A 27798-nucleotide genomic window follows, 5' to 3' on the forward strand; every position below is an offset into this window, starting at 1 on the left:
GGGCCCCTCGCACCATTCAGCACAACACGACATGGGGCAGCTGGCAAATGGGTACCCAGGGCTGTGCGCAGCGGGGCTGGGGGCTGCCCAGGGAGGGGGAGCTCTGGGATGGGTCCCTAAGGGCTCTGGTGTGACCCCACAGCACCCCCATCCTCGTTTCCCCTGCCCGGTGTGTGCACAGCAGCTCCAGCACAGGAGCAGGCCCCGCGGTGCTGCAGCACCCATGGGGGCTGCCCCGACCAGAGCGAGAGGGGTGACCCTGGTGCTGGGATGTCCCCAGGCACACGGCAGCGAGCGGTGGTCCCGGCCAGGCACCCTGCAGGGTCCTGCAGCCCTGGGTGTGATCCCAGCACACATGGCAGCCCTGGCACAGAGGGAGCTGCCGGTGCGGCAGGGGAAGGGCCCCGTCCCCAGAGCCCACGGCGAGGGAGACTCCAGGAACGGGCGCAGGCAGGGTGGGCAGTGCTGCAGCAGGGCCTTCCCCAGAGGGGTCGGGTCCGCAGCGAAGCCCTCCCGTGCTGGCTGGGCAGGGGCTTGGCAATGGTGGCTCCATCCCCCTCGGCAGCCCCCTGCCCCAGGAAAATCACTTGGATTTGGCAAAAACCACATTTAGAAACCGGCTGAGCTGTTGCCTCCAGGGATTGTCTCCGTCCCTCGCCCCGGGCTGGCACCCAGAATTGCTCCCTCCACGCCTGTGGGCACCTGGCAGCGAGTGTGCAAGTGTGCAATAGCTGCTGGCCGGCTTGGTGGTCCCGGGACCCTCCGGCACCCCTGCAGTGTGAGCATTGTGCCGGGGGGGGGGGGGGTCCAGGAAGGGTCCTGGGGGCCTGCCAGCCCGTGGGGTGCATGGCTGCCCACACTGGGGGTGCAGGCGGCAGAGCCCCCTCTTCTCCTGGCTCCCCTCAGAGGCACCCACAGCACCCGGTGCCGGTCGGCCGCGCGGGAACCCAAGGCACTGCTCCTGCCAGCTGCCCACCCAGCGCAGGGCTGGTCTGGGGGCAGATGCCCACCCTTCCGTGGGACGCAGGGGCTCGCCAGGGCCTCTGCCACTGCCGCCACCTCAAGCACACAAGGGCGAGCAGAGCCCAGCCACAGGCCGGGACATGGCCACAATGGCACCCAGGAGCTTTGCGCAGCTCCCAGAGACGTCACAGGCACAAGGCTGAGCATGTCTCTTTTTTAATCCTCTGCCCCATCCCAGCGAGCCCACACCGCCCCGGCTGCAGGGAGCCTGGGGGTGGCTGCCCACCCTCCCCAGGCTGCGGTTTCCTCCCTGCTGGCACCTGCCGGCAGCGTCCTGAGGGCACAGCGAACCCTTCCCCTTGGGGAGCCGCTTGGCCCCGGTGCTGGAGCAGGAAGAGTTCATTTCTGCTGCCCCAGCCCCGCTATGGCAGCACCATGATCTTCTTCTCCAGTGTCTGTGCAGGGAAAAGGACCCTCCTCATCACCGCGTCCAGCTCCTCCAGCGCCAGCTGGGCATGCAGCACTGTTGCACCGTCAGGCTCAGCCACCACCACGTGCTTCAGCAGGCGGTAGAGATCCCGCAGGACGTCACGCAGCACCTGGGCAGAGTGGGCAGAAGTGTCAGCACCTGCCGGCATCTCACCTGCACCCGCAATAAGCCGAAACGCAACCCTCTGCGTGCCCCAGCAGGCGCGGTGCTGCCCCTTCCACCAGCGCTGCCAGTGCCAGGACATGGCTGCACCACCAGCACCACCACACTGCCCCAGGCATGAGCCCTGGCCCTCCTGTGACTCAGTTTCCTCACACGCCAGCAGCGCAGTCCAGCACAGCGGCACATTGCGGCATCCCTCCTGCGTGGGGGCATGAGGAGAAGCTGAGATCCCCGCTGTGGGGATTCCCGTGGGGAACTGGCCGCTTCCTCCACAGGAGCTGAGTTCCAACACGCTTGTTGCTGGGAAGTGGGGAGGGAGGCCACAGCTCACGGAAAAACTGGGCATTTCCAAGTCAAATCAGTGATGAACAACTCCTACAGTTCCCGACAGCTGGCACTGCCCCACGGCACGGCCAAGCAGCTCAGAAGGATGTCCCTGTGCAGTGCCCTCTGCCCCGGGAAGGATCCAGCACTGAGGGGGCCCTTTGGTGGGGGAGGCACCAGCTGAAGGTCCCGGTTCCACAGGACTTTCCCTGGAAGCTGCCTGGGAATGAGCCCTGCAGCCCACACGGGGCAGGGGCTGTCCCCAAGGACCACTGTGCTGGTGCCTGGGGATGCCCAGGCGCCTGGCAGGGGCTGCCCCTGCCCTGGGGACAAGTGGGGAGATGACCCACCTCGGTGGCCTTCTCGCTGAGACCCCGCAGCAGCACCACCACCACATGCACAGCGGCTCTTCGTACCTCCGCCTTGGGGTCCGTCTTGGCGATGGCCGTCAAGCAGGAGGTGACCTGTGGGGAAAGGGCAGGGGGGCTGTCAGCAAGGTCAGGGGGACGTGGAGGGACCCAGCAGAGTAGCCAGCCACGCTGGTGGGGATGTCCCTCGGTAGCCTGGGGTTGGAGGATGAGGATGGGACCCCCGTGCCCAGCCTGGGGCAGCCGCGCGTTCCCCTGCTAGCACCTAGCCCAGGGGATCTGCTTTTTGCGAGGCACAGGGCACTGAGCAGCCCTCCCTCTGGCAGGGGCCAAGCGGCACGCAGATGCCTTGGAAAGCTTTGTAAAAAAGCAGGCAAGAGTTGAAGGAACCTAATTAAACCCTCGGCAGTGACAGCCGGGAGAATTAGCAGAGCTAGCGCTTTCCCAAAATAGCAGCATGTGGTGCATTGGCATCTCATCAAACGCTCCCGGTACCCCACCGATGCCGAGCGGCTGTGAGCAGGGACTGGGGAAAGAAGCCCAAGTGCTGCATCCCTGAAGTCTCCTGACCTCCCTCCTGCTCCAGGAAGCATCCCATGGGGGCACAGACCCAGCAGCTCAAGGTCTGCCGGACCGTGACGCTAGTGGCTCCCAGCAAGCCCCCTCAAAACCCTCTGGGGAGAAGACCCCCGAGAGCTGGGCTCAGCACGCTGGGACCACAGCTCTGGTGGCTCCGGCAGCCGCATCTCACCAGGAGCCTGCAGCCAGGGCGAGGGCCAGGACCCTGCCAGCCATCAGCTGGGTGGTGATAACGGGAAGGGTAACAAGGTCTTGTCAAGCAGCAGGAGGTGCCTCCAGCAGGTACTAACTGTGCCCCAGGTCTCCTCCTGCCGTGGGATTGCCATGGGTGGAGCAGGCACCGCCGCCTGTTCCTTGGGCTATCGCTTCCCAGGATCGAACACGCCATATCTTTAGCTGATAGCTCTAAAAAGATAGAGCTAAAAAGACAGAGCTAAAAGCTGATAGCTTTTAGCTCTAAAAATCAGGGCTAGAATTTCCTGTGTTTGCTTCAGGTCCAATGACTTTTATACTCCGCAATATCAGCAAATATCACTCATGTCCTTTATGGAAACCTCCAGGCTGTTGTGTTCCCAGCAGTGAGCATTCAGCAGCCCTGCCAGCCGCTAACGAACCACCCTCATTAACAAGCGATGGCCCCACACTCCCCAGGCAGGGAGCTGGGGAAGGGGCCAGCAGTGCCAGGACAGAGCTGGTACCTCCTGGAGGACGGAGCCCAGCTGGAAGCCGAGGCGCTGGCAGAGCTCGCCCAGGTTGGAGAGGCTGCTGGCCCGCAGCGTGCTGTCAGCGTCCCGTGTGCCCTGCAGGAAGGCTTGGATGAGCGGCTCCCGGTGCTTGAACACCATGTCCCCTGCAAGAGAGAGCAGAGTGGCATGTCACAGGCAAGGAAAAATTCCCAGCCCCTTCCTGCCAAAGCCCCGGCTCCGTCAGGAGCAGCTGGGTTGGGTCCCCCCCTTGCAGCACTGTGCAACAGCTGGGTGCAATATCTGGAGCACAGCTTGTGCCCAGCACAGGGACCCAGGCACAGCTCTGAGCAAGGCAGACAGAGCCTCAGCAGGGACCCGCCATGGTGCCAGAGATGAGAACACCACGGCACAGTCCCCCGGGGTGCCAGTAAACCCCAACGGCACACACCCCACAGCAAAGAGCTTTGTCTGGGGCTGTCCAGAACACCCCACATCTCCCCAGCTCCCAGGGGGCCGTTCAGAGGTGCCCACAGAAACGAAGTGTGAAGCCCAAATTCTCACATAATTCAGCCGCACAACCCCCCATGCCAATTAGCACATGGCGGTGCCGCAGATGTGTGAGCCGCCTAATTAGCAGAGCCCGTGACCAGCATGCACAGTCACCCCGGCGCACGGTCCTCCCGTGCAAGCTGGATGGCTGGTGGCCATGCACCCCACGGCACGGGCACAGCTCCGGCGAGAGAGTGTGGGGCGGCACTCGCCTGGCAGTAATGGAGGAAAGGAAGCTCTGGCAGGCTTGCCAGCCCGTGAGCTCGGTGGTTTCCTGGTTCTCCCAAGTTCTGGAAGCTCTGAGGTGGGATGCAGGGCAGGAATAAGTTGTGGGGGCAGTGGAGGGACCCCATCACCCACTGCGGCGAGGGGCTGGGGACTGGCCCCTGCACCACTAGCATGCCAACAGCCTGGCAGCACCGGCTGTGTGCCAGGAGGGGACATACTGCATGTGATGGCCAAAGCTGGGTAGGAGCAGGAGAGGCAGCAGGCAGCCACGTCCTTCTGTAGGACCACCCTGTTGTAGCTTCACTCCTCCTACGTGGCCCTCCCTGCTACTAAAGGACGGTGCACTCAGAAGGGCAGGCACGGCTCCTGCACGGCACTGGGTGGGAGAGCTCAGGGCAGTGTGGTGAAGCCAAGGACGGCCACACCGCTTGGGAACACAGCCTGCTCCGTGCTTGCACCCCAGGAGTCAGTACGGCAGCCTGAGCAGTGCTGGATGGTCTGAGCATGATGCATCTCCTCTAAAGCCAACAGCACACCAGCCCTGTGCCAGACGGTCACAGAAAGAACATGAAGCGTTTCCCCTTCTGCAGCAAGCAAGGCACATGCTCCCTGATGAAGAAGGGAAGAGGTCTGCCGTGGTGCACCCAGAGCAGATTTCATGGGTTTGCAGCGAAAGCTAATCGGGTCGGTGGAAGGTCTCCATGAACCCCCGTGCGGTGCCTGGCCCTGCGTTGCTGGATGCAGAGGAATGGCACTGCGTGCTCAGGATGGGGCTGCCACACATCTGGGATGGGGCTGCCGGGCACTTCCAGCCACGCTGCCCACACCGGCCGTTTGCCGGGTGACAGGTGCCTGCTGCAAAATCCCCTCCTGAATAGGAAAAAGCCACTCCAGTGGGATGGCATGCAGGGATGGGGCAGGTGGGAGGCATGGTGGTCCCCAGGCAGCAGGAGAGCTCTGAACCACGGCGGCACTGCTGCACAGAGCAAAGCATTTCTGGAAGTGCTGGATAAATCCTTGCTCTTAAATCCTGAAGCTTTGCAACAAAAACAACTTCATGCGATTTATTCTATAAATATGCAGGCGAGCTGGGACGTGCCAGAGTTGCTGCCTGCGGCAGAGGCACCATGGGGAGCGGGGAGAGCTGCAGCGGAGGCCGTGCCCACCGTCCCACTGCCAGCCGCGCCGCGGGCAGCTGCCGAGGGAACCCCAGCGCGGTGCAGCTGCAGCGCCAAGCAAGGCAAGGGCTGGACGCACGGACATCACCCAGGGGCCTTCAGAGACCAAAAGGCTCTGCCACTGCTCACACCACTTGCTGGAGCTCACGGGGAGACGATGGGATTGCTGGCCCGTAGGATGCCCTGTCCCCATCCCGGCAGCAGAGTGGCACAACCTGGCCCATGGAGCACTGGCCTCGGTGGGATGCCAGTCGAGCTCAGGGGTGCCACCATGCCAAGGGGACGTTACGGTGGTAGCCGTGCCCCGGAGGAGAGCTCCAGCAAGCTGGGTAGCCAGCATGTGGCACAGGCCCCAGGGGAGCCCCAGTGCTGGGTGGCCTGGGCTCTGCAGGAGGAGGTCTGCCCTGCCACGGCTGGCTGGGGAACAAAGCACCCAGCCGGTGACCAGGGACCCTCGCGCAGCTGCCCCGGCAGCAGGGACGTCGGCTGCTGCCTTCCCCCGCCGTGGAGAGCTCTGGCTGCACGCTCCCACTGGCCTGGCCTCTGCTGAGGAATAAGACACGGCGTTTTAGGACATGCCCCAACAGCGGCTGCCGGAAAGGCCTCATCCAGCTTTTACCCCTCAGCCCTGCGTGTCCGGGCGCTTCCCAGCAGCCTCCGAGCCCAGCGCTGCTGGCTGAGGGGACGGGGGGCTGCTGGCAGGGATCACCGCCTGCGCCCGCCTGCCGGCAAACCCCAGCCTTCGGCTGCCAGACCCCCCCATGGTGGGGTCTCACCTTTGGACAACAAAAAGCTCCGATGGGCTTTACCCCTTGGAGCTGGTGGCACAGCAGAAAGCAGCGAGGGGCTGAGCGGTGCCACGGCTGCTGGCAGCGCCCAGCATCGCCACGCTCACGGACGCGGCTGCAGACTCACCCAGCGCCTGGATGACGCGCATCAGCACCTCGCCCAGCTTCATCCTGGTGACGGCAGCCATGGTGTCCTCCGTGCCCTGCGCCGGGCACCTGTACCGTGCCAGCAGGACAGGCAGGATCCGTTCCGGGTACTCGCTGGAGAGCAGGGCAACGCCTAGGGGGAGAGCAGAAGGAAAGCGGGGGTCAGGGCCAGCATGAGGATGGCACGTGCCACCACCCTGGGCAGAGGAACCAGGTCAGCGGCTGTGCCACCCTGACACCCTCAGTGCATCCATCGCCCATGGGACCCCCCGCACCACCCCAGTCCCATGGCACGTCCCACAGCCCCTCTGCGCAAAGTTGCAGCACGGAGGCAGCCCAGCACTGGGCCTGGTTGGGTACCAAGCTGAAAAATAAATAATTTAGCAGCTGGCAGCAGGTGCCCACTAATTGCTGCTGGTTAATGTTCGTTGACTGAGCGTTGACTCGGCATGCCAGCCGTCGGATGCTGTGGGGCTCGCCCCAGGCTGGCCCAGCATTGAGGCAGGCGGGTACTGCAGGTGATGCTTGGGTGCAGTGTCTGGTCACTGCTCCCAGCTCCTGGCCATCAGCCACAAGCTGCTGCTGCGTCCTTGTCCCCAGCAGGGCCCCACAGAACCCCTGGGTTTGCCTGGCCCAGGCTGGGAGCCAGAGCCCGAGTGTGCCCCGCACCTGCCATGTCTCCGTGGGGATGAAGAGGGGTGAGACCCCAGACATGGGATGCAGGCTGGGCTATGTCATGGGGCTGCGCTGGCTTTGCCATCCCTGTAGAGATGCAGGCTGGGGCCAAGCACCAGGCAGGGCTCTGGCAGCACCGGGCTCCCTGGGTGGCGGGTGCCTCTCCGATGGGGAAAGGCAGTTGCTCTCCAACGAAAGAGCGAGGAGCAGTGGTTGCCCTGGCAGTGCCAAGCGCTGAGTCACGGTGAGCCCCAGCTCCCCTGCCCCCCGGGAGCAGCCGCCTTCACCTCCAACCCCATTCCCCAGTTATCGGAGGGCGCCCAGTGTGGCTTACCCTCTGCAAGCCCGGGCACATCTGATGGGGCAGCCACCTCTCCTCGCCAGAGCCGGGCTCTGTGATAACCAGCAGTGCCACAAAAGCCAGCTGTGGTCCCAGCCCCAGCACAGCTGGCTGGAGGGCAGGCGCTGCCGATGCAGCAGGGAGCCCAGCCGGGGCAGTGGGGAGCCCACCTGGCACAGCTGCCAGCACCACGCATGGCACACCACAGCTACCGCTGCCAGCGCGGCATCAGCTGGGTGAGTCACCGCCGCAAGGAACCGCATCAGGGTTAATCACGACTGCAGCCAGGCTGTGAAACACGGAGGCAGCTGCACAGGGTGTATTAATCACCCCTGGATGGTTGAAGCGTTTGTGTTTCACCTGCAGGGCAAGGACAAGCCCGTCCCACTCAAGACCATACAGGCAGAGGGAAGCACGCTGCCTGATAAGCTCCTTTCCCGGCTGCTGCTGAAGGTTACGTACCCAACGGCAGCCGGGGTCCTGGCAGCACCAGTATCGCTTTGGGCCATGGCAATGGCACCTCCCTTCCACGCAACCCGGTGTACCGTGACCTGCCGTTGCGGCCATTGCTCCAGATGCCCCTGCCATCCTGGGTGTGGAGGCACCTGCCTGCGAATCCCAACAGGCAGCTCGCTGCCATGGGGCTGTGCTGAGCGTGCTGGAGCAAGTGTGGACCCAAGGGTTTCCCGGGAAGTGGTGCGAGCGGCAGCCACACTTGGTGCCCCCAGCAGCAACTCGGCTGGGGAGGAGGGCAGCCAGCAGCAAGCAGAGTGGCAAGCCACTCCCCTGCCAGCCTGCTGCCCTCCACCTCCCGCCTGCGGGGCCAGGATCAGCACCAGGGCTGGATGTGTGCCTGCCAGTGCTCTCCCCTCTCAGTGGGGCTAACAAGTTGTGAGGCCATGAATCGGTGAACCAACTTGGAAAATGCTTCCATGGTTCCACATCTGCACGGGTGGCTGGCACCGGTTGGTAGTTACCGCCTTGGCCATGGGGATGGATGTGGCAGAGCCCTGAGGGAGCAACAGTGGGTCCCCACGGCCCCCACACCTCTGCCAGCCTCAGCTGAACAGATCAGCAATCCAAAATGTTGGCCAGTGCAGGGCCAGGGGGCCAGGGCTGTGCCCACACCATGCCAAAACAGCAGCCCCAGGCCGCTGACACAGACCTGGCACTGGGATGGTGACCAGATCCTGGGTGTCCTCCAGCCAGGGGATGCCCGAGGGTGAAGCTGCCCAGGGTGCCCTTGCCTCAGGCTCTGGCTCCACCAAGGAGGCACTTGTGGTCTGGGCAGATCAGCAGTTTGGTCAGAGGGTAAATGAACTCATTATCCACTGAGTAAGCACAGCTGGGAGACGAAGCCTGCTGGCTTTGGGAGCGCAGCGCAGAGCCCGCATGCAGCTCCAGACACAGTCTGGCAGAGCAGGAGACGCCGAGTCCCCAGTCCGGCTGCAGCTCCGCTGCTCTTTGCTCTCACTGCCCAAAGCCCCCCCAGCACAAAACCCTCTCCTACAAAGCAACAGCACTCACCTCAGCCAGGCATTGCTCACCTTGGATGGCCGAGAGGTAGACGAAGGCATCCTCGTGCTGCAAATTCTCCAGGAACACCTGCAAGGAAAGGGGGAGCACCATTGGCAGCAGCCCCACACCGGGCTGGCAGTGGCGCTCGCCTGGCGCCATCAGCCAACAGTGATGGCAAGGTCGGAGGGCACCGACAACACGGACTGTCCCCAGCCTGCCAGCATGCTCAGCCCCAGCTCTGCACCACGGCGCAGGACAGGGACCACGGCAGGAGCCTGGTACCTGCAGGAGTTTCTCCTGAAGCTGAAGCGCTTCGGGATCCCGCTGTGTGATCAGGCTGGCGAGGTGGCGCAGGGCAGCTGCCCGCCCTGGGGGCTGGGGGTCGTATGCTGATACCAGGATCTCCTGGAGTCCGGCCGGAGCCGGGCTGTCGGCACAGGGGGCTGGAGCGGGACCCACAGCACCAGGCTCGTGGCACATGCTCTGCTCTTCACTCCTCTCCCTGGGAGCTGAGGGGCTGCTGCGGCTGTGCTGTGGCAGCGTCGGGCCACTCCCTGGGCCTGGGGGTCTGCCAGGGATGCCAGCAGGGCTCTGCATTCCCATCCCTGGCTTCTTCCCCAGCACGCCGTCAGCAGCGGCACCCACCGTCGCAGGCGAGAAGGCGCCGTGGGTGCAGATGGCGATGCGCAGGTCCGCGGCCAGCTCCTGGGTGAGGGGATCGGGGTAGGTGCGGGAGAGCTCCTCCAGCAACGGCACCAGCCGCTTCAGCACTGCAAAGTCACTGGATTGCAGCTGCAGGGGGGAGAGAAGCTGTGCTGGCACCACTGCAATGGAGGGTCGCGCCCTGGATGCTCCTGGCAAGGCAGGCAGGTAGCCCAGGGGTGCGTGAGCCCCAGGGACCATTTTGTAGCCCCAGGGCAGCGCCAAGCTGGCCACCTTCCATCCCCACCACAAGAGCCAGGCTCCCGGCACCACAAGCTCCTCTTGACAGCCATGCCCCATGGCCCCAGCGTTGATCCCAGCTGCGGCATCTTTGGCAGGACAGAAGCCGGCAGCAGCCACGACCGCATCAGCCTGGCCCCAGGGTGCTGTGGGAGAAGGTGGGAAGGACAAGGGCCCAAAGGAGAGCCGTGTCCATGCGGGATCCTCTCGCTCAGCATCACGGCTGTCAGGGACATCCCTCCCACCACCTTGCCAGCAGCGTGTGGGGTTTGCCTTCAGCCCTGCCTGGAAGGAAGCTCCAGGCAAGGCAGCTGCCATGGTCTGGAAGCTGCAGTGCCTGAGGAGATGTTCCTGCCCTACCCTGGATTTAAATCCTACAGCAAAATCTGGGCTGTAAGATCCGAAAATTGATGCTTTAGCAGAGATTTTGGGGAGCTTTTGGATGATTGCATAAAAACCTTGGCTATTGAAACCCAAACAGCTTTGCAGCTGCCTCCAAAACCTTCTGTGTTCAATTTGCCAAGTTAAGTTGTTCCCATTAACGCCAGAGCAGGAGCAGCGCTTGCCTGGGAGGGGGCCCATTAGAGCCACAAGACTCTGGTTTTAAGTTTTCTCCAACTAAATAACGTTCTTTTCCCAATGTTAGAAATTTAGCAATAGACACAATAAATTATCTTTTTCCATTAACAGTTGGATTTTCCTTTGGGCAAGTCTGGGAATGAAGCAACCCCGGCAGCTCAGTGATGTAAATGCAAGCTGGAGTGATTGCAGCGCGGTAATGAACATGCGGTTGCTCCCCGATGGCAGTTCAGCTGACGCCGTGTAACAGCGTAACGCAGCGATGTGCCGCTTCTACAGAGGATTTGCAAAAATGGTACAGTGCACTCCGGGAAGTTTGTTGCGCTCCGGAGATGGAGCCTGTGGATGTGTAAGGATGCAGAGGGTGCAGTGCTGGTATTTAAAGATGCCGTATGTGACTGCACTGCTCTGTCAGCACCTTCTCGAAGGAGATTTTGGATTATAAATTAATTAACCGAGCTCTCGGGGGTGCCCTGCCAGGAGCAAACCCTCAGCCAGCGCCCCGGCACCACTCCAGGGGAAAAATAATATATAGATCGATATATTTACACAGACACATACAAGCTGGGACTGAAGAGTGACCCCAACCCAGGGAGCACGCTACCGGCTGCAGCACCCCTCGGTGCCTGGACGGTGCCCAGTCTCACCCCTCCCCGCACCCAAGGCCGCTGAGCACCCCAGCTTCGCCCCCTCACCTGGACGGCTCCGCCCAGCATGGTGGCCACAAGCCCCATGGCCATGGCGAGGGTCTGCGCCTCCGCCGCGGCGCCGGGGCCCCGTGCCGAGCTGACGCAGGCTCGCTGCAGCGTGGCTGCCACGAACGCCTCCACCTGCCAGTGGAGAGCATGGGGAAGAACAGTTAGAAGGGGGGGATCCCCAGGGTGGTCCTGGACTGCCGCTGCCTGCCCCTGCCCACACCTCGGGGTACCCCCCGCGGCCGCACACTCTTTAGCTCTCGCTGTTTCTGCATCTATTTACTGAGCACAAGCCTCTTTAGTGCTATTTCGTACAAACCCTTTGTGTTGCCCTATTGTTGCCACCATCCCAACCTTCCCCCTCAGACCCATCTCAGTCACATTTCCAGCACCTTCCCAGCTCCTCTGCCATCCCCCTGCTCAGGTGAGGGGGCTCAAGCAGCACCGGGGAGCCCCAGTTAGCTGTGGGACAGCTGGGGTGCTGGTGCAGCCCAGCTGGGGATGCACTGAGGATGCAGGTGGGAGCCTGGGCTCCTACTGCTGCTCTGAGGGTGCTGGAGCCCCCGAACCACTGCCCACTCTTCCAGCAGTAGCACAGACAGGCTGATTTCCCGGGATGGCAGACCCCCGCCCTGCACTGGGCTGTCTGAACTGGTGGGTAAGGGTTTTGGGAACAGGGCTTGGAGGGTGGCTGAGCCAGACAGCCCAGTCCATCAGCTGCCATGCTCCAGCACAGGCTGGGCAAGCTCACACTGCCTGTCTGCCGCAGCCACAGGACAAGGTGACAGTTCTTCTTGGCAGCAGAAGCCCCTGTGGGGGCTGCAGGAGCAGGGGTAGGCAGCCCAGCACCTTCCCTGCCTCCTCTGTCCCTGCTCCACCACTGCGGTGCTCTGGGAGGGGAGCTGGGAAGGCAACCCAGATGGATCTGAGAGGGAAGACTGGGGTGGTGGCAACAACTGGGAAACTTGAAGGGTTCGTGTGAAATTGTGCTAGAGAAAGGCTTGGGCTTGGAAAATTGGAGTAGAGAACTGAAAAGAGAGCGAGAGCTAAAGAGCACATGGCTCTGAGAAGGCACCGGGGCTGCAGCCAGCCAGCATGCAGCACTGCGGTGACAGCCAGACACCGAGCGAGCAGGGAATGAGCGTGGCTCAGACCCACTCCAACAAAAAGCACGCCTGCCTGCACGCCCCGCGAGCGCCGGGGCAGAGCACAGCCCCTTCCCTGCGCCTGCTGCTCCCAGCCCTTGCCCAGGACAGCTTCACAGGGCTCCAGCTCCCGTCCCACAGCTTCCCAGGGCCAGGCACCATCTACCCACGCGCAGCTGATGCTTGAGCTGGGCCATTTACCACAAGTGTCACTCATTTCATGATTTTGTCACCATACTACTATTTTTTTTTTTTTCCTCCAAACCCCTACTGATCCAGGCCTGGCTGGCATCTGCCTTCTTGACACAGACGTGTTCGACCCCACAGGCTTTCTGCCTTTCTAACAGACGCTGAAATCAGTGAGTTTATTTTCTCCACGCCTTTGCCAGCTGTGCTGGCACCGCATGGCTCAGGGCAAGCTCCCCGGCTGCAGTGGCACCCAGCCATGCTGGGATGGAGCTGGATCGGGGTCACTTCTACGTAACAGGCGTGTTGCAAAAAAGGAACTATTTAACTCCTGCTTTGGAAAACACAGTATGAGGGCAACAAGGTACTATATTGCACCAAACCCCACATTTCCAGCCTCCAGGGCACAGGCACTGGGTGCAGGCAATGTTTCCTCATCAGCAGGAGAACTGATCCCTGCCAGCTTCATTAAGCACATCCCTACTGCAGGAAGGAGGGAGGCTGGCTGGGAGGGGCTGCGGAAAAGGCTTCGGTACCTTCTGGGCTGATTAGTCCAGAGAAGAAATGCCACCAAAGAGCAAGAAAGTAAAAACAAGTGTCAGAACACCTGCTCTCACAAAACAGTGACACACAAGCTGAATGGATTGAAATTATGTTTAATGCAAAAACTAGAATCATCATGAATAAATAATCAGTAGATAGCTACTGAGAAAAACAAAGAGTAAAAAAAACCCCAAAACCAATAACTAATCCAGAAGGGAAAAAACCCCACCTTAATCTGGAAGGGTAAAAAAGCTTGAAAAAATAAACCACCGGGGCACATTTCTGTCTCATGCAGAAGGAAAACATCCTTGGGGTATCAAGGAAATCACATCAATCTCATGAAACTTGGTTGTGAGGGTGAGACAATGTAAATAAAATAAATTGCGCAGCTGCGGGGGTCCACAGCTGCTGCCATTACTGGGGTCTGGCTTTGGGATGCCCCTGCTCCAACCTGATTAAGCACAAAGCCACATACCAGAGTGCCCACAGCAAGAACAAACACCCTGAAGGAACCTTGTGCTGCAGAACCTGCTTAAAATCAGCTCTGCTACTGCCTGTCCCAACCCGAGGGAGCCCTGCCTGAAATACAACCCCCAGGTGGAAGTATAATGGCTTTTTTGTCTGCGTTTCTTTTTATACGAGACTCATGACTGGACCCAGAAACCTGACAAAATCTTTCCCCGTTTCCCACCCTGACTTTCTGACCCAGGGAGTGGAGCCAGTCCCGTGTGGGTGGCTGCAATGGAGAGGCAGGTGAGGACAAAGCAGCGCTGGCTGCGGCTGCACCGGCGGGCGCTGCAGTGACACCGGCTGGGTCCCCTCTGTCGCTGCAGAGCGCACACAAAGACTCCTTTGTCCCAACAGAGAAAAGTGAGGAAACCTGTGCTAGCAGCGACTGCCTCTGCTCAAGCCAGTCAGTTAACTGGTATAAACAGGTCATGGAGTTAAAGCAAAAAAAAAACCAAAAAACCAGGATAAGGAAGTTATGATCAGCCAGGGAACACCATGCTGCCCTCGGTGCCCAACAGCCTTCCCGACCTGGCATGGCGCAGGACAGTCAACCTGCTTCAGCGCTGCTGCACTGTGGGCTCAGGGCAGACAGCAGTGCTGTATTTTAACAATCCTTTCTGGTACCAGGTTCAAGAAGACCCAGTTTGTCTTTGAAATTACAATATTTAATAAATTCTGCAGCTGTGTATTCACGAAAACATGGAAAAGTGACAACTGTATAAGCACAGTCATGCCAAGCCTGATGACCGGACATACCACCCGGTGTGGGCACCCCAGCAGCAGAAACCAAAGAAAAGCCACAAATGGCCTGTTTGGGGACCAAAGAGCAACACCGCAGCAGCGGTGTCGTGCGGTGTTTGTCCGGCTGGCAGCCCAGCCACCGCAGCTCCTGGAGGTGGCTACCGAGATGTGCCAGAAAAAACGGGCACCAACGCCACGGACAGGCAGCAAGCACTCGTTTAAGAAGTCTGTCGGGTACAGATGTCTTTAAGCTTTGTTAAACTTGGGAATAAATTTTGCTTAAAATAAAGATGAGATGCTGCTAAGTCGGAGTTTTGATTAACACACAGACTACTCTCTTGGCTTTCAATACTCAACCATGGACACAAATATGGAGACGTCTGCTGGGCTGCTCCCTCCTGTCTCTGCAGCTGGCAGTCCCTCCTGCTGGCACTGCGTAGGATGGTGCCTTGTTGAGACACTTGCAACTGAATCAAACTGCTTTTCCCGCAGACGTTCTAGCTTTCTCCAGCTGTTTTTCAGCCATTGTCTCCTTAGAGCCCAGTGGCCCAGAGCTTGCTCTGCCACGCGCTCCAGCTGCCAATCCCCCAGGGCCTTGCCATGACCAACCTGAGCAACATCTGTGAACACGGTGTCTGAGACGCTCTCACACAGTGTGGCCACCAGCTGCAGGACCTGTAGCTTCCTCCTCTGCCCGGCATGGTACTGCTCCAGCTCCAGGAGACTCCTTCCAGGTTCCACATCCGAGTTCAAAGTCGCCTCGTCCTCTGCAGCCACGTGAGTCAGCGCCTGCCAGGAAAGAAGCACACGACACAGAGAGGCAACAGTTAAACAGGCAAACTGGTGCCAGGAACACTGTGGTCACCACACCAGTGGTGCTGGGTACAGCAGACCTTTGCCAGACCCTTGCAAACCTCTGTCCCTATGGACACCGCACAGAACACTTCTCCTAGGGCCAACTGTCCTCTGGGCTGTGAGGCTCGCCGTTTCTGCTCGCAGCCTTGCTTTTGGCAGTGGCTGCTCACAAAGACACTCACAAAATACCCTCCCATCCCCTCTGCAGAGCTCATGCTGACTCCTCATGTGATCAGGACCTTCCACTCAGTACATCAAGGTCTCCGAGAGCTGCCCACAGCTCCTGGGTGTCCCACCTGTATTCACAGCAGTATCCCTACACCCAGGATGCTGCAAACCCTGTGTGACTATGGGCTAGGGCTTCACCTGCCAGCAAGGGCACAGAAAGCACAGCCCAGACCAGGCAAGGACAGGAGGGAACTACAGGGGCTCTTTCATGATCAAAGGAAGCAGGTGCCAGGGCCCCTCTGCTAGAGCCAAGGAAGCAACAAGGATTACTCACAGCCTCGAACACACCATTAAACTTCAGGCATGCTCCTGTTGTCAAAAGAGCCTGGGGGAACAAGGGTTAATCTTTGCAGGGACCAGGGTTGCCTCGCTCTCCTAGCTCTCCTAGGCATTGCTGCCCAACACATAGCAGGACTGCTCCACCGCATGCTGTACTCCGGCTCAGTGCTCCGGAGGCATGTACAGGCCGATCGGTCTCCCTTGCCACCTGCAACGCAGACCACCTGGCCCAGGGAAACCATTCCCACAGATGTGCCCCAACCAGAGACTTGCCTGCCCTCACCTTCAGACAGCAGATGAAGAAGTCTCCAGCTAGACCACTCTTCTGGCAGTGAGACAAGAGCTCCACCAAGTCCTCCACATGGCGCTGCTCGGAGGAAATCTTCTGGTAGAGGGCCTCATCTTCATCGCTGAAACAGATCACTGTGTCACAGTGATACACAGACATACCCAGACCCTCTCCAGGGCTGGCTCTAAACTACTCCACGGCAAGGTGAAATCTCACTTCTGCCTTCTCTTGGAAACTTTCCTTCACAGCACTACCACAAAGCAGAAGCCTGGAGGCAAACTATTGCTCAGTTCATTTGGTCTACGTACGTGATCATGCCCTCGGTTTATTAAGTAACCTGCATTCATTAAAGGAGTAACATTAACAGAAACCATGAGTGCAAAACACATGTTTAATCCAGCCATCCTATGAAGAACAGGATTAGCGCTGGCTAATTCATGCAGTGGTCATAGCCATAAAAGTAGGACAGACCCAGGCAGAGCCAGGGCTGTTAAGGAGTAATTTGAAAGTACACCCAGTTTAACCAGCGCAGACCCCAGGGCAGACCTTCTTCTAATTCAGGTCAGGAATGGATTGAAATGAAACCAAAGCAAGTGTATTTGTATAGGGTTTCATTACAGGTGCACACAGCTCTGGGCACACCCACCCCATGGACACTCCTGGGCAGGAGCTGTGGGCTCTGCCTGCTCGATAGACTGCCCTGGGCTCCTACCTGCCAGCTAACAGCTACCCCTCTTGTGAAACCAAATGTCACACTGCTGAACAGTCCCGGTTTGCGTGGCTGGAGTCTAATGGCTGTAGTTTATTCCCCACATGCCACAGTCTGCCTCTACTTTTAGAGACCATCTGCAAGAGCAGGAGGGGAGTTGAGTCGCTGGCTCCGCGACACTGGCATTGCTAGAGCCCTCGCTGCGATGGTGCCACCTGTGCCCGAGGGATTCTACTCGCTCCACGCAGCGTGATCTGCCACGAGCCAGGCTCAGGCTGGAGGGTGGAAGTTAAATTTGAGGAGCACTAAGACTGACGAAGCACGTCCCATTCCCAGACACCTTGCAGGCAGGACTCAGGAAAAGCACGCAGGCAGAGCACACTAGTGCTCAGACAGAGCGTGCTGCTTTTTGGGCTGGGGGTTACGGCTCTGTGCCACGTACAGGGAACCCAGAGGCTGTGTGGAAGCATCGCCTGCCCGAGCTTGGCACAGACAGCTGGCTAGCTGGGGCGGTGGGGGGGGATGAGGCTGTGGTGGGATGGCACCAGGAGGCCCACGCTCGCCTGGGCTCTCCCTGCCAGGCATGCTGTGAAATGCCCTATGTGCTGAATGACACCTGGGGACCGCCCCCCACACCTGGCACTGCCCCAAAAGCACTCACCTGACGGTCTCTTCCACCGCAATGGTGGCACCACCCTCACTGCCCGCACAGAGCCGGCACCGTGGGTGGAGGACGTGCACACTGCTGTTCAGCCCTGCAAAGCCTTCCAGCACAGACAGCGACACATCTCGCTCCGACTTCTCTAGGAACCACAGCAGGATCTCCTGGCATGGGGAGCTGGCAAGGAAAGAGAAAGCAATTGGTGACCTTTCTCTGCCCGCTGCACCCCTCCCTGCACACCAGCACTACAATGAGACCACACGTCTCAGGGCAAAGGAAAAGACAAGAGTGCTCTGGAGTGACCACGGGCACTCCTTGGGATGTGCTGGCTGACAGCTCTGGCAGCTGAAGGCATTTGTGCCAGTTTATAATGGGATCAGCAGCGCATCCCGTCCTTCTGTGTTCCCAGATGGAAGGATTTTGGTCCTTCAAGATCTCAGCCCAGCAAGGAAGGCAGCACTCTGTCTGAACAGCATGTCTGTACAAGGACAGCCACTTCCACGCAGCCTCAGCACACCCTGCCTGGTGCTTCACGCCGATGTGACAAAGCACAGAGCTGTCAGCTGTGCCAAGGAAAGAGGAGGAAGGAGACGGGGAGCACTGTAAGGTGGCGTGGGAAATGCCAAGGAAAGATGCAGGTTAATGAGGTGGAGTAGCAGCGCTGTGCTGTGCCAGAGGTCTGGAAACCTGAACACTTCCAGGCAGCTGTGGTTTTAGTTACCCCTGCCAAATTCCTTTGCAAAGAGAGCAGTGACTCTGATCACCCAGCAGCAGTGTTAACTTGGCTTGTTCTACAAACTTGCCACAGCACTCACTACTCTTTGAAGTGATTAACGATCTCTTTAATAATAGCAGAGGCCGTGTCTACACAGACCTTTTAGGGAAACCCTCCAGTACCCACATGCCAGCATCACCAAACTGTAAACCCACCAGGAGTGTATTTACTAGGCTGGCCCAAACACAGGGGAGCCCAGGGAAAGCCTGGGAAGAGAAAGGAGAGATGACAGCCAGCACCTGGTCACCACTGTCCCTGACACCACAACTGACACACGTGGTGCTTACCATCATAAGTCAGTTGCGGGGGGGGGGGGGCTGGGCACAGCATGAGGGACAGCTGCCAAGAGGCAGGTCCTGTATGTGTTGGAAGACAGTGATCTCAGATAGGAGAAGAATGATTTTCTATTTCCAAGAGCCAGTGCTCGAGTTGTTTTATTCAGTTTTTATCCTTTTTCTAGATCCCTTCGACACCCAGCCAGGTCCCAGCCACCACCATTTCCATCCACAATCACAGTCCCTGGTCTAGGCAGGCACTACGAGTTAAACTGCACTCTCAAGGCTTCCACAGGGCACGCTTGCCTCTACACCGAACATTCTGGCTTCAGGGAAGACAAAAACTGCTTCCTCAGGCACAGATCATGCCAGTAAGGTTGTGTACCATGTGTACACCTGCAGTTACTGCCTACTCTGAACCAGAGCTCACAAGGATGAGAAAATTCATCTCGGTTTCTGTACGTGCCCATATAGAGTATGTCCTTTGGAGGTGGGCAGAACAGAGAAGATGAAACCCTAGAAGAAGCTGTGCACAATCCTTCCCTTACCGTAAGTATGACACATTCTGCTTGGCAAAGGAATAGAGGGAAAAAACCACTCCCAGGACTGATTGTAAGGATTGCAGCAGCAGGCTCGAGCTGTCATTTCCAACCACATACACCTACGGAGAGAAGGGCAGAGGGAAGAGTCTCAAACACCTGCATGGAGCAGAGGGAAGGCAAAGGGAAGGACAGAAAGCATGTCTGTGTGCAGAACGGCTGCCACCAGAGAGGATGGCAGAGGGTTTTCAGCCTCGGTTTCTTTCAGTCTGGAGCCTGCTCTCCCTGATTATGCCATATTCTGTATTAAAAGCAGCCTTCAGCACCACCTTTCTCCTAGCATTTGCTTAACCACAGCAGGGCTCCAAGCTACAGGAACACTGCAGCCAGCTATTCAGGAAGTCTGCTGCTTAGGGGTAAGGTCTTGCATTACAGAGATGCAACAGGCACCTTTGAATTAGCAAATCTTTACGGAAATACTGCACCTAGAGCCAAATCTCAAACACAGAGATCAGTACCCTAGCAGGACAGCTGGGCTGATGTGTGCCCAGTTAGGCTGCAAGGGCTCTGCAGACATTGCAGGGCCATGCACCTTCTTCCTGTCTCAGGCAGCAGCCTCCCAAATTACCCTCAATGCCCTCCATGAAATGAACACACCCTTCCCAGGAAAGCCACTGTTACCAGCTCACTGCACACAAGTCCTACCTGCTGCCCACAGAGCACAAGAAAACCACTCACAGGAGTCTTATGACATTGTATTTCCTTTTGAATCCTTTTAAAGGAACTGTCCACAGCTAAAAGCCAGGTAGGATGCTTTCAAAGTCATAACGCTGGGAAAACCTGGTCTAGAAAATAGTTAAATACAAAGCCTTGTGCAGCTGGACTCAGGGTTTACTCAGGGTTGTTGTGTTCAGGTCCTCGTTTTAGTAGGCTCCATCTCCCCGCCATAGCTTTTAGCTTTGAAAAAAGCCGGGTACAGGCAGCGGTGGTGAAGTCTTTTCAAAAGCTCTCCAAGGGACTTCCAACTGTGTCAGCTGACGAACTACCTGCTCGGAAGATGCCGCCCCTTCACACCAGGCACCAGGACACTCCCCACACCTCTGACCTCCACAGCTGGAGAGCAGTCACCTGCTCCAGGGCTGGAAGTGCCCTGAGGACAGACCAAAGAGCTCTTGCCTGCTCCAGGCAGTGTGACAACCCAGGTAGGAGGGAGATTGTCCTGATAAAGTTCTGCCCTGCTGTATTGATGCAAACAAACCTTTTTTCCCCCGTGCTAATCCCTGTGGAGCCATTCTTCCTGACCAGAACCTTTTCTACACAAAGCCTCTCTGATGAAGCCCCAAGGACGGTTTCTCACTCAGCATCAAATGACACTTGCTAAGCAAGAAACCCCCACAAATCTGCAGGCTGGAGTCTCCATCACTAATCTGGCTGCTGTCAGGCCTCCAGCGCTATGTCATTAAGGAGGGATCCGCCCCAGACTCCCCCAGCACTCGCATTGTGAACAGCAGCCACAGAGCAGCCCTCCAGACTGGTCTCTGCCTGCCAGCTAGTTACAACAGATCATTACTACGCAAAATACTACAACAATCACAGCATTTAAGAGCTTAGCCTGCCTAGGGGCATGCCAGTGAGCAAGTCACCAGCTTCTTAAATTTTAATTCCTGGGCTGGAGGTGTCCTTCTTGGTTGGAACACAGCAGAAAGCTGGGCTGCTGTCAGGGCAGGCAGTGAAGCCTGCAGCACGGCACTGGTGATACTGGTGGGAACAGCAGAAAAAAAGGAGCTACGAGGGAAGGTTTCCGAAGAGAGGCCTCCTCAAAAAGCCCTGTTCCTTCATAAGGAGCACAAGAATGTACCCCACCTCTTCCCCAAATGCCAGAGCCAAGACTGACACTCCCGAACACCCCACTTGTCGCTCCAAGGGACCCCTTGCAGGAAGGAGCTCTGCAGAAGGTGCTAAACCTGCACTGTCTTGCCCACAAGACGATTCCTCTAACACGGAAGGTCTGTTGCTGCCAAAGCCAGAGCATTTCCCTGATGAAACCCGAGTTTCCTTCCATTTTCTGAGCTTCAGCAATCCCTCCTGCTTCGGCAGCCGGGCACACAGAGCAGCGCTGAAGCCCCACAGCTGCCTCCAGGTACTGTGCACCAAGAGCAGCTCCAGAGGAAGTAGCTGGACACCCAACAGCAGCTGAAGGACTACCCACCCACAGTGTTAAAATTTACTTCATGCACACAGAAACCCATGTGTCACATGGTTCAGCTCAGAATGGTCCCTGCAAAACAGGATACTCATTTTTCTTTACTTATTATCAATTTACTTTTACTTGTCCAACACAACTAGAGAGACTGTAATGCCTTTAGCCCCCAACAGAGATCAGCAGGGGAAGATGAACCACTGGGGACACCCCACAGGGACCAGCAGCAGTGTCCCCCCTCTTTTTGGGACACCTGAGGTGAGGACACAGCCACTAAGCTGTTGAGTTGCTTCCCACCCTCCTTTTCTCATACCTGCACGCTCTCTGCTTCCTAACAACAGCCACCAGCACAACTGCACCAGCTCTCCCACCTCTCCCTGTGGCTCTGTGAAGCCTCAGAGATCGCCTTCACTCTTTTTCACCCCAGTGACAGCTCACCAGCCTCAGAGCTGCACCGAATCTGCTCACTTCTTAGTGCCCACTGCAAATGCCTCACTGCCAGCTGGCTGCACAACCACCGAGCGACGAGCCAAGAGTCGCTGCCAAGCTGTCCTCGCTGCAGGGCTGAGCGGTCCAGCACAGCCGGCTGCTTGCCGATACCTTGGTGCCCTCTTTTCCAGGTCACTCATTCAGAAGCATTTTGGCCCAACACAAGAGCTGGTTGCTGCCCATCCCTCCACAAGGGGTTAATACTGCAGGAGCTGTAGAAAGACTTCCAGCTCCAGCACCTTGACTCAGGCTGCCCTCTGCAGACCTCAGAGGCAGGGAGAGCAGCTCCTGGCAGGTTCTCCCTCCCACGAAGGTAACACCAGGCTCAGCATGAGCCAGATTATCCACACCCTACAGGAAGGAAACTGAGGCACTAAGAAGAGGGGGACCAGCAACAGCTTGGGAAGCGAGCTCAGGCATCCTCTGAAGATTCAGTACTTGCGGGATTCCCTACAATCCATCCTTCCCTCTGACCAGCTGCACAACTCTGACACTGGAAGGTGTGGCATCACTGGAAGGTGAGTGGAATCGTCTCAGACTGGGATCGACAGCCTGAGGCTACGTGTGCCAGCCCAGTGGTACTCCTGGCTAGGACCTCCTACTGGCCATGCTGCCTGCTCTACCATCACAGCCCAAGTCCTGAAGCTGCTCTGACAGCAAACCCAAATGCAACGAGCCTGTAGAAGCTGCACAATTTAGCAATGCTCGCAAAGTCTTGCTGCAGCTCACGGAGAAAGAGGATATGAAAGCACCATGGAGACTCCTGGCTACCAGCCCACTGCTCAGACTCTTCTTTGACACACCAGAAAGACACTGGGGAAAAAATAGTCAGCAAGAGCTCACTGCCATCTCACAGAACCTTTTGGGGTGAGAACACTTGAATGGGTTTGGGCTGTGCCTCTGGTATTCAGCATAAAGCTGCAATCCTGCCAGTGCAGTGCTGCACACGAGGTTATTCTGCGCAGCTCTTGGCCTCGCCTCAGCATCACGACTGCAGGACACAGATTTTTCTCATGGTCTAACACACAGTGAACTGCTCAGAAAGGCTCAAGCCAGATCTTTCTTAAGAGTAGTCTTCTTGCCTGCTCTCAGGCCTGAATCAAACACGATACCTTGAGCACATCTTCCACACAGCTGCTGAGTTCTGCCTCTGTCACCAGCACGCTCCCTGCTGACAAATCTTCCACTGCTAGCTCTGAAAACAAAAGGCAGAAATATCAGCACCCCCAACATGCAGAGGAGCCTCCAGCAGAACAGCAATCCCCCCATGCCCAGCACCAGAAAGCACTTTGATAGTTCTCTTGCCTTCCCTCCATCAAGGCAGCATGGGAACCGAAAAGCCCTCGTTAGCTGTGCTAAATATCACTGCAGTGTTGTAAACTCCGCAAGGTTACAAGCAAATCAAAACAGACCACAACTTCTTGATGGATTATTCCCCAGAGAGCTGCTCGGTCAGCGTGGGGAACCGACGACTTCCATCCGGAAGCCCAGAACGAGACTGTCAGACTGGGAAAGTTTCCCAAAGAGCACATGGCAAAAGCCCCGCGACTTGGCTTTTACACTACAGTAATTTGACTCAAGTGCTAGGAAATATGGTGCACTCAGTCACACAGATATGCTCACAACTGACACAGCTGGGCTTGCACGCTCAGCGCCCAGCCACTGACCCACAAAAATTCTGATGGAAAGACAAAGATCGGTGAGAAGAGAAACTAGACTCTTTCCCCAGTCTAGGGCTCCGCAGAGACCAGCTGGTACCTGCTGTCTCAGAGCATCGCAGGAGCGGTGCCAACAAGGGCTGGAGCAGGTACTTCTGTGCCAGCTGAGGGTGCTCTTTCACCATGGTGAGCAGCGTCGTGGTGGCCACTCGCTGGAACTGGCGTGCTGTCAGCTTGTCCTGGATGTGCAGCAAGTCCAGAATCTGGAAGGCACATCCACGATAAAGGAACAAAGATCAGCAGTCCCTCAGAAGAGGGGCAGGCTGACACCTTGCAGCCAGCAGCAGAGTTTACAGAGCCTCCTCTATGCTGCTTTGCTGGACGATTGGCACAACATTCCACATATGGAAGGGCCGGTCTTCTTCCCGTACACGTTGACACAAGATGCATTTCTGGGCTCAAACCAAGAGCCTGCACTACTCCTATAGCCAAAGGCTGGAAGCGAGAGCTCGACAGCAGAGAGCTCCCTGCAGCGCAGTGCTGAACAGCTCGTGCGATCAGGCAACGCCATCCAGCATTTCAATCAAATATGGAAAATTCAAGAGTAGGGTGGAAACACATCCCACTGCCAGAGCAGCAGAAAAACATCTCCATGTTGTCCTGGCTCAAGCCAGGTCACGCACAAGCAGAAGTGACAGTACTCGGCACTCTCCAAGCTGGGAGCTGGCTCCACGTTCCCAGCCAGAGCCAGCGTGCCATGGGGAGGGGAAGAGAGGGACCTACCTGGGGGCATACCAGTCTGTAGTAGTCCTCGAGGGAAAGGCACTGCTGTGGGCAGGAAGCCAGGATCTTTGCAACCATGTCACATTTTCTCCAGTCCACAGCTGCTGCTTCAGCACCAGCGCCACCTGCTACACCAGCAGAAAGCCAAGATCAGCTCAGACTGACAGCAAACGACAGGACCAGTTTTGGCTGACGCCAGATGTTTCTGGCCAAAAACTGGATTTCTACCTTTTACTATTCTCTTTAAACCAAGCATCTTTCAGAAGACACCTTAACTTAATGATAGAAGGGGAAAAATTATTGTCCAAGACCTTTGATAACGGGAAATAACTTCTGCAAATAGGCGTACAAGAGAAAATGTGGAGGGAGGTCATGCTTGGACAGTGTCATCAGGTTGGTATTGGCTGGAGGCGGCTTTGGCACTAAAAACTGTGGGATTCAGCTTTTATAGAGCAACAGTTTCCCTCCATGGCAGGCAACAGAGAGCTGAGAAGCAAGACTGCCAAGCCCTGGAGAGGAACAGGTCTCACTCCACTCACGGCTCCCACCAAACTGGCACCCACACAGCTCCTCAGAACAAACTGCGCTCCGTACACACACAGGGTGCGACCCCACGGAGGCATAAACAGACTAAATGAGCTGAGAGGCTTTCAGTCTGGACCTCAAACGTGATGGTGTACTCGGAACCAAAGGCATGTACAGTAGAAGGCATTCACCATTTGGGAGTTCAGCGTAGCCAGAGGCAAAAGCTGAGCGAGTGTTACACAGCTTGGCCTGACAAAAGCTGTTTCCCATTTCAGTGCTCTGATGGCACCGTCTTTCCTGGGCCTCTCGTGGGATGAAACGTCTCAGACACATCATCACGGTCTCTTTTAATCTGCAATCCTGGAAGCCAATAGCAGCGTTAGAGCACCCTACTCACCGCCTGTTCCTTCCATGATGCCCCGAACCACAGACTGAACCCCGCTGGGTCTCATTAGCCTCTCAGAGAGCAGCTGACCACAAAGGCGTCGCAGCCACGCTGGAGCCCGCACAAGGGCCGGCTTTGTTTCTTCCCCAGGAGAGAGGGGACTCTGAAAGGAAACAAAGGAGCAGGGTAAGGAGAGTATCTGCACACTCCTGTGCAAACCCCCGCTAACAGGCAAACAGCCTGCACCCTGCCCTGCAGGACTTGAGACCAGACAGGAGCACAGGACAGGGAAACATTTTAAATAAATCGCTGCTTCATCCAGCGGCACGAAGCAAATTAGGGCGTCATGAGAGAGGCCAGCCTCCCCAGAAGCATCCCCTCGTGCAGAGTTTCCCTCCTTTAATTAAAGGCTCTCAGGGTCAGGCAGCAGCTCCCAATGCCGCATTACTAAAACAGTGCACAGGGGGCTTTGGGGACACGTTGGGTTTGATGCAGGTAAGGGGTCTGCAGCAGTGACCCCTGCCAGGACCCAGCATGGTGCCCTGGGCAGTGGAGACAGCCCTGTGAGCCTGCAGGCTCGCTGGTCGAGCAAAGCAATCCCCCCCAGACAGTAAAAACAGCACAGCTGTCCAGAGGTTGCCAACCCACAAAATGAGCGATTCTAACGGAGGTGCTTGCTCAGACACCCTGAGGAGCAAGGCAGGCCAGCACCACCGCGCTGAGGGGGATAGAATAGAATAGAATATTTTCAGTTGGAGGGGACCCACAATGATCATCTAGTCCAACAACCTGACCACTTCAGGGCTGACCCAAAGTTAAAACGTGTTATTAAGGGCATTGTCCAAGTATCAGCTTGGGACGTCAGCTTGGCTTTTGTTGAACAAGAAGTCTCCTGCTTTTGAGCAGAGGAACCATAGCACACACCGCGAGAACTGCCCTGCACAAGCAAGCCCCTTGCACAGACCCTCTGCAGCCTGTGCACATGGGACAGCCAGCTTCTGCCTGCTCAGGAATCGCGTGTGGCTCCAGCCAGAGGGTCTGTGTGCAGCACCGAGTGTGCCTAAGCCAGCAACCCAGCGGCACCTGCGTGCGCACCAGCAGCTCCTCTTGCCCTGACCCCAAACCGTGACATGGCAAGTGGGCACGCACCCACCCACAGCACCTGCCTGGAGCCAGGACATGGTGCCTTCCCTAGGGACTTTCTAAAAACAACGCTAAGATGTCGCCGCCTCCTCCTCCCTGCTGCCATGAAGCAGCCTTTGAAACGGCCACCAACAGCAGCCAGTGCCGAGGCAGCACCACTTCGCCCCTTCAAGTGGAAAGGGGCAGGTTCTGGAAGAGAAGGCGCTTTGCTTGGCCAGGTGCAGCGGGTGTAACTACCGAGCCAAGGCAGCACGTGCCGCGGTGAGAGCCCCGGGTTCAGCCACACACCCCCGAACAGCGGGGCCTGTGCCGCTGCCGTGTGAGCAACATGCGCCCAAGCTGCTTCACTCGTGCACTCACGCGGCGTTCCGGGATGGGGCTGCGGCACTAAACCAGTTTTTAGGGCTTAAGATTTCCAGGAGAGTGGCAACGGTACCCTCAGAGCATGGGAAGGCACGGCCCCAGCACCGTGAGCGGTACGTGCCCTGCACCGGGGATGGCCGTGCTGCCGAGTACCTGCTTGGGCCGGCCCTGCAGGACCAGCAGCTCCCGCACCGCCAGTGGCTGGTAGACACGGTCCAGGATGTCCCGCAGGGCCTCCCGGCACCATGCTCGCTCCGCTTCCGGAACACTCTGGAAAAACAAACCCCAGGGCGGTGAGGAGAGCGTGGCTGCTGGCACTGGACCCGATAGCGGGCCGGTGCCCCTCCAGCCCCTCTTCCCTCGCACGGGGCCGGCAGCCGCAGGGCTTGGCACATGGAGCCTGGCATGGCCGCAGGCTCGGGCGAAGCTGGCGACCCCGACGTGTTCCTGGTGGGGCTGGGTGCCTGTGCTGGCACCGGCCACACCGGGGGAGCGGGAGGAGGGGGCCCACGGACCTGGCTGTGGGCGGTGGGGCCGTGGCCCAGCAGGCAGAGGCTGGCGAGGAGGAGGCCGAGATGGCGGGCGAGGAGCGGGCTGCCCAGCGCGGGGTGCCGGGCCACCTCGGTCAAGGCGGTGGTGGCGGTGAGGAGCCGGGCCCCGCAGATGGCCGGCAGTACCGAGGGGGACGCGGGGGGGCCCGGGCGCTGCCCCACACCCGGTGGCAGGTAGGGCAGCAGGCCCAGGCCCACGGCGGCCCGCAGCGCCCGCGCCACCGACCGGCCCTGCGCCACGCTCAGCGTGTCGGCGCTGGGCGGCGGAGCGGCCCCGGGTCCGGGCCCGCGGGCGGCGGGGACGGCGGCGAGCGCGGCCAACCGCTCCCTGAGACACAGCAGCAGCGCCAGCAGCCCGCAGGCGACGGCCCAGCCCGGCTCGGCCTCCGCCGCCGCCCCGGCGGCCAGCGCGGGGCTCCGGGCCAGCACAGCATCGCGCAGGCCGCGCAGCGCCGCCCAGCCCGGCTCCCGCCGCAGCCTCTCCGCCAGCGCCGCCGCGTTGCTGCGCAGCGTCTCCGGCCGCAGCTCGGGGCCAGGCCCGGCCGCACCATCCCGCTCACCGGGCCCGGCGGGGGGCCGCAGCAGCAGCTCCAGCGCTTCTACCACCCGCTCCAGCTCCGTGCCCGTCTCCGGCCCCGCGCCGCCCGCCATCTTGGCGCCGCCGTGAAGGGGCGGGGCGCGGCTCTCCGCCGCCATCTTGGGGCGGTCGGGCAAGGGGCGGGGCAGCACCGCCGGCCGCCATCTTGGGCGGGGCG

The 27798-nt window shown here is 58.7% G+C and overlaps 1 protein-coding gene across 11 annotated transcripts; it reads right to left on the bottom strand.

The window, feature by feature from the left end:
• Positions 1-1163: 1163 nt before the first annotated feature.
• TANGO6 (transport and golgi organization 6 homolog) lies at positions 1164-27726 on the bottom strand. 11 transcript variants are annotated; one of them, XM_040615264.1, is made up of 17 exons: positions 27008-27726; positions 26646-26762; positions 24999-25149; positions 24077-24204; positions 23394-23556; positions 22748-22830; positions 18956-19068; positions 17358-17534; positions 15982-16108; positions 14946-15125; positions 11212-11346; positions 9278-9787; positions 9025-9082; positions 6443-6595; positions 3585-3736; positions 2290-2403; positions 1164-1562 (listed from the first exon to the last, which is right to left on the bottom strand). In XM_040615264.1, the coding sequence occupies exons 1-17, from the start codon at positions 27692-27694 to the stop codon at positions 1386-1388; spliced, it is 3225 nt and encodes a 1074-aa protein (XP_040471198.1). In that variant the 5' UTR covers positions 27695-27726; the 3' UTR covers positions 1164-1385. The 11 variants fall into 11 exon arrangements, 7 of the variants coding, with proteins under 7 accessions (XP_040471198.1, XP_040471199.1, XP_040471200.1 ...); XM_040615265.1 differs by lacking the exon at positions 1164-1562 and adding an exon at positions 1593-2098; XR_005831107.1 differs by lacking the exons at positions 1164-1562; positions 2290-2403; positions 3585-3736 and adding exons at positions 7472-7837; positions 7940-8487; positions 8643-8760 and having other exon boundaries at positions 6509-6595.
• Positions 27727-27798: the final 72 nt, after the last annotated feature.

Source organism: Falco naumanni, chromosome 15, assembly GCF_017639655.2.
Source record: "Falco naumanni isolate bFalNau1 chromosome 15, bFalNau1.pat, whole genome shotgun sequence".
NCBI classification, from domain to species: domain Eukaryota; kingdom Metazoa; phylum Chordata; class Aves; order Falconiformes; family Falconidae; genus Falco; species Falco naumanni.